This window comes from Myotis davidii, unplaced genomic scaffold (assembly GCF_000327345.1).
Source record: "Myotis davidii unplaced genomic scaffold, ASM32734v1 scaffold1754, whole genome shotgun sequence".
In the NCBI taxonomy this organism is placed as follows: Eukaryota; Metazoa; Chordata; class Mammalia; order Chiroptera; family Vespertilionidae; genus Myotis; species Myotis davidii.
The window spans coordinates 290,664-296,232 of NW_006285993.1; the positions used below are offsets into that span (position 1 = coordinate 290,664).

Genomic DNA, 5,569 nt, shown 5'->3' on the forward strand with positions numbered 1-5,569 from the left:
CAGCCACCCACCAGACTTCAGAGGAGCTCGCTCCCTGCTTCCCTGGAAGGCGGCTGTTCTCTGCGGGGCCTGGGGCCTCCTCACACCCCAAGTTTGGAAGGGTAGTTGGGGGCACTGAGCTAGTTCCCTTTGGACCTTGAACCAGGCTACTGAGACCCAAAAGCCAAAAGCCAGAGGTGGGAGGGCACAGATCCGGAGTGAAGGCTTGCTGTTGGTGGGGATGAGAACAGACCCCTCAGCTCCAGACCTCTCCCGCTTTGGAGACACGCACAGCAAATGATCGATGCAAGCGCCCGTGGCTTTCCTTAGACCGTGCACGGCCAGCCGGTCCCTCGTTCTAGCAGCTTCGTTAAGGTTTTTAAAATCCGTGAGCCTGGGCTGGCCCTGGTTCCACCCCAGAGCCCTAAAATGAGGAAGCTTAGGGTCTGGGGGTCAAAGAGAAAGGGTGTCTGGTCCGGGGAATGACCTACCGGGGAAGGGTGGGGATGCAGGAAAGGGGCGGGAATATCTGCCTCCAATCCCCGGCTGGGCTCAGGCTGAGGAAGGATGGAGCCAAAGGTTCCCCCTCTGAAAAGCAAGGGGCATATTCAGTGCTTCCCAAGATCCCCTCCAACTCTAAGTGACAGCAAGACTCCAGGGAAGGGTTGTGAGGTCTTTAGGGCAGAAGGTCCTGGAACTTGGCTTGAGCTGGGATTCAGGGCAGGAGAATGGGCAGGTGAGGCCACTGTCTCCCAGGCAAGCCCGTCACAGGGCCACAACTTCCGGAGAATTCCTGTCTCCCTCTCTCTCCAACCACCCCGCCCCCAGCACTTTCCCTTTAGAGTCTGTCTCCCTGGCCCCTCTTTTAGGAGATTTTTAGTACTTGCCGGCGGTGACTTGGTTAAATCGCCAAGAGCATACCTAGGAAGCGGGACGAAGGAAAAGAGACCACCTGCTTCCACACGTCAAGGACAGACCACGGAAGGAGACCCGGGGAGACCAGCAAAGCCAGGGTGGTCTTTATTGGGGTGTCCAGGTAGAGGAACACCCAGGAGCAGAGCTGAGCACTGAAAAGCACGAGGCAGGAGCCAGGGCTCCCTGGCGATGCAGGCCTCGGTCTCGGGGCCGGGAGGAAGGCAGCGGTGACGTGGGTGCTCACAAGGACTTCAGGAAGGCCCTGTATTTGGCCAGGAAAGGGACGGACAGAGTGTTCAGCTCTTGCCGCAGCTCCTCCAGGGCCCGGTCCTGCTCTTGCTGCTCTCCCGTCATCTGCTGCTTATAGTAGTTGATGTAGAAGTTCACCCAGTCGTCCACCATCGTCACCATGGCTTCCTCAGAGACAGGAGGGTCACTGAAGACCTGGGGGTGGGGTGGGGGTGGAGAGAACGGTCAGCGATGGAGTCAGGATCAGCCCTCAAACCCTGACATCCTCTTTTCTGGGATTTGCATTCCCTGTCTCTGGTGGTTTCCACCGACTCCGCCGCTACTCTCCCAGCTCCAAATTATTCTCCTGCCCTGCCCTCTCCCACCCCTCAGCACCCCGAGGCCTGTCCTTTGACATAATACTTGGGGGTACCTGCTGATTCAGTAGAGCATTAAATTCCTTCATGCCTATGGAAATGAGATCTTTATTAGCCTGAAGGAGCGCCATCTGCCTGTTTAGAGAGAGACATTGTAAGTACCCTTTTCCCTCACCCCTGGGTATTTCCCCCAAGCCCCTCGCTTCTCCCAGAGGTTCCTGGTGCCCTGCAGGGTCGCCTCTGCTCCCCTACCTTTCAAATCCTGCCCTGCTCTGAAGTCCCGTTTCTCCCGGGTTGGCTCACGTGAGGTCCAGCCGTGCTCTTATGTGTCAGCCACACTTTCAGGCTGCGTGTGTGCCGCTCTGCGCCAAGCGAGGTGCAGGCAAGGAGTCCAGTGTCAGCCTACGAGGGAAACGCCCCGCATCCAGGCCCTGAGGGAGGGCGATAGGTCAGCCCGGGGAGGGGAAGGAGGGCGAGGCTCCCCTGAAGTTAGAAAGATAGCAAGGCCACAGAAACAGATAAGGGAGACCCAGAAATCCACGCCAGGGCCAGGGCCAGGGCCAGGGCCTCGCCTGCTCAGAGGTGACCAGCATCCAGGCTCCGAATGCTAACAACACCAACATCCATGGCCGTCACCCTGTCACAGGGCAGGCCTTTCAGATCATCGCGGCAACGTGATGGGCGTTTTCTCCTGAGTCACAGATGATACCTGAACAGCAGCTCACGTTATATCTCTCCCTGAGGCCAGGCACTGTTTCCAGCATCTGCTAGAGCTTTGCCCTGATGTAGGCAGCTTTCAGTCACGTCACGGTGGGCAGGTGAGCCACTGGACTCCACCAGGCTGTGCTCTGTAAGAATGGAGACACAGTTGTCTTGTTGTCTGACATGTCACTAGGTGCTCAAAGTAGAAGTACGCTTTTCGTCTATTTAAATATTTTGCCGCTCTGCGCCAAGCGAGGTGCAGGCAAGGAGTCCAGTGTCAGCCTACGAGGGAAACGCCCCGCATCCAGGCCCTGAGGGAGGGCGATAGGTCAGCCCGGGGAGGGGAAGGAGGGCGAGGCTCCCCTGAAGTTAGAAAGATAGCAAGGCCACAGAAACAGATAAGGGAGACCCAGAAATCCACGCCAGGGCCAGGGCCAGGGCCAGGGCCTCGCCTGCCGCCCCCATCCCAGCATCCAGGCTCCGAATGCTAACAACACCAACATCCATGGCCGTCACCCTGTCACAGGGCAGGCCTTTCAGATCATCGCGGCAACGTGATGGGCGTTTTCTCCTGAGTCACAGATGATACCTGAACAGCAGCTCACGTTATATCTCTCCCTGAGGCCAGGCACTGTTTCCAGCATCTGCTAGAGCTTTGCCCTGATGTAGGCAGCTTTCAGTCACGTCACGGTGGGCAGGTGAGCCACTGGACTCCACCAGGCTGTGCTCTGTAAGAATGGAGACACAGTTGTCTTGTTGTCTGACATGTCACTAGGTGCTCAAAGTAGAAGTACGCTTTTCGTCTATTTAAATATTTTCCTCATGTTTTCCATTTTTACTAGCCGTTTTCAAATTTCCAGCCACCACATACTCCTTGAGATTAAGTGAAACATTACCCAAATGTACCCTGAAAAAGGTGATTATTTTTGCTCCCTCCCTCTACCAAGTAACCAGCATTAAAGACGCGTGTATTTCCTATGACGTCTTGCTGCCTTCAAAACCCAACGTTCATACTTCCTAGGACCTAGGTATTCATACTCTCAGAGACATTTGTCGATTTTCTTTTTTGTTTACAGCATTTTCTTAACATTCAGCAAAATTGACCTCTTTTTGGTGTGCAATTTATGAATTCTAATACATAGATTTATGTCACTGCTACCATAGAACATTTCCTTCACCCCCAAAAACTCCCTCATGCCACCCCTTTGTAGTCACCTCCAGGCCCATCCCTAATGCCTGCCAAGCACTGATGTGTGCTCCACCACGGCAGTTCTGTGTGTTTGAGGTCACCCTATGATGGAATTGCATGGTCTGTAACCTTTAAGCCCGGCTTCTTCCTCTCAGAACAATGCCTTCAAGATTCATCCAAGTCGTGGCAAGTAGCAGTAAGTTGTCCCTTTCCGCTGCGGAGGGTGTCGCCCGGACACACTGCAGTTCCCGTGCACCCGCTGACAGTGGACAGTGTGCAGCTGGGGCGAGCATGAGCGCGGCCGCTGTGAATATCTGTGTACAGATTGTTGTGCCGATACGTTTTCATTTATCGAGGGTGCAAACCATTGTTGCCACTAGGAGAAATAGCTGCAATACAACCTGACAAAGCTTTTTAGAGGAATCATTTGACGATACTTGTTCCAATTAAAATACGCATACCTTCCAACCCCATGATCCTGCCTGGCCTCTATTTTAAAGAAATGTTCATATTCAGCGCACAAAAAAGGCCTGCGCAAGGAATTCACCAGACAAGGAATTCGCCATCTGTGATCATGAAAAGACAGAATCAACCTGAAGGTCCTTTACTGTGGGGAATCTGAAGAAATGATGGCACATTCATACTAAGGCATGACATACAGCTATTAAACGAGGTAGATAACTATGTGCTGATATGAAAAGATCTCTAAGGCAATGTTAAATGAACTATACATAGTGCAGGCTGTCCCAGGCTCCAAGTATGGGAGTGGGAGTGGGATTAAATGTAAAACTCTCTCACTCTTTCTCTCTCTCTCTCTCTTCCTCTCTCCCTCATTCCCTCCTTCTTTCTCTCTCCCTCTCTCCCCCTCTCTCTCTCTGCCCCACCCCCGTGTGTGTGTGTGTGTGTGTGTGTGTGTGTGTGTGTGTGTGTAGAATTATAAACAATATCTACTTCTGGGGCTTGATGGGCATTTGTTGGGAAATGTAAAGAGGGATTAATGTCAGGGCGAATTTGACCTTATCCCTCTTCCCTCTATATTGCTGTTTGAATTATTTTACAGCATGAATGTATCCTATTATTTTTTGTAATTTTTAAAAAGAAAAAAATAGTGTAGTTCTGAAATCATTAGCCTCAGATTTAAATCATGCCTCCGTGCCTACAAGAGTCGCAGCTGCTCCCTAAATCTTTGTTGAATGAGTAAATGAATGAATGCGTTGCCATTTTCAGTTCTGTAACTTCAAGTCACTTCATATATGTAAGCCTCCGTTTTGTCTGTAAAGGAGGAATAAAATAATAACTGCCTTACAAAGGCTATTGGGGAAATAAATACTATTCCACCAATAGTATCGGGCAGCTACCTTTGTGCCAGGCGCTGGTGCCAGGCCCTGGGAACACCCCACTGCCAAACACAGTGCCCCTCCCCCTCTCAACGCCAGGCACACACTCCTGTCCCCTGGAGCTTATGTCCTGCTGGGGGAGTGCGAGGGTGAGAGGCCAAGTCTGAGAGGGGGCCAGAGCCCATCCACAGAGCCTCGTGGGCCACAACAAAAAGCTTGTGTTTTATTTCCAAGTGTGAAGAAAAGCCATTGAAAATAATGGCTCCGGCGGGAAGGGGAAGCGGTGGGGTAGGACCAGATGATTCCCATTTCACAGATGAAGAAACAGAAGGACAGAAGGAAATTTGCCCGAGATCTCACCGATATTAAGTGACCAGGGTTTCAAACGGAGGCCCTCTGATGGGATTCGTTCACAGAGCTGGGCCTCAGAGTTCCGTACACTCACAGGAGCTAAGTTTTAAAACATTACAGGTTTGTAACCCTTCAATTGTTCACCCCAAGGAGCAACCAAATTTTACAAAAGGAAAAACGAAGTCCCTGGGTCTCTCTGGGCCTCAGAGAGACTCTGTGTAGTTCTGAGAGAAGGTGAGGGGGTGGCAGGCTGGCCAGGATGAGGTCCAGGGGAAGACGATAGTTTGGGAGAATCAGAAGTTTTAAGCAGGGAGTCCATCTGGGAGCGGGAGGGTGTCCAAAAAGGCCAGCGCGGGGGCGGAACAAACTCTCCTGTATCCTCAACGTTCTCCTGCTGGTCTAATCACCAAATAGACAGGAAACAGGTTAGCAAGAGGAAATAACCAAATTTAATACATTTATAGGAGCGGAAACCCCACTTACATGAGCGG

General features: G+C 52.0%; 2 protein-coding genes across 2 annotated transcripts in view; one reads left to right on the forward strand and one right to left on the reverse strand.

Annotated features, from left to right (window-relative positions):
• Nucleotides 1-976: 976 nt before the first annotated feature.
• Nucleotides 977-1,910, reverse strand: AHSP (alpha hemoglobin stabilizing protein). Its single transcript, XM_015559677.1, has 3 exons — nt 1,752-1,910; nt 1,556-1,634; nt 977-1,338 (listed from the first exon to the last, which is right to left on the reverse strand). Exons 2-3 carry the CDS (start codon nt 1,628-1,630, stop codon nt 1,135-1,137), a joined length of 279 nt encoding a protein of 92 aa, XP_015415163.1. The 5' UTR covers nt 1,631-1,634; nt 1,752-1,910; the 3' UTR covers nt 977-1,134.
• A 2,541-nt stretch (nt 1,911-4,451) lies between these two features.
• Nucleotides 4,452-5,569, forward strand: part of LOC102752733 (chromosome unknown open reading frame, human C16orf58) — a 26,226-nt gene continuing 25,108 nt past the window's right edge. The window contains exon 1 of the mRNA XM_015559674.1: nt 4,452-4,457. Within this exon, the coding sequence (XP_015415160.1) occupies nt 4,452-4,457 (6 nt within the window). The remainder of the gene's footprint in view (nt 4,458-5,569) is intronic.

Excerpts from the sequence above, each read along its gene's own strand:
- AHSP (XM_015559677.1), bottom strand. The coding sequence starts at position 1,630 with ATGGCGCTCCTTCAGGCTAATAAAGATCTCATTTCCATAGGCATGAAG. Across the intron at positions 1,339-1,555 it reads ATGCTCTACTGAATCAGCAG|GTCTTCAGTGACCCTCCTGT; the intron begins GTACCCCCAAGT and ends CCCCACCCCCAG.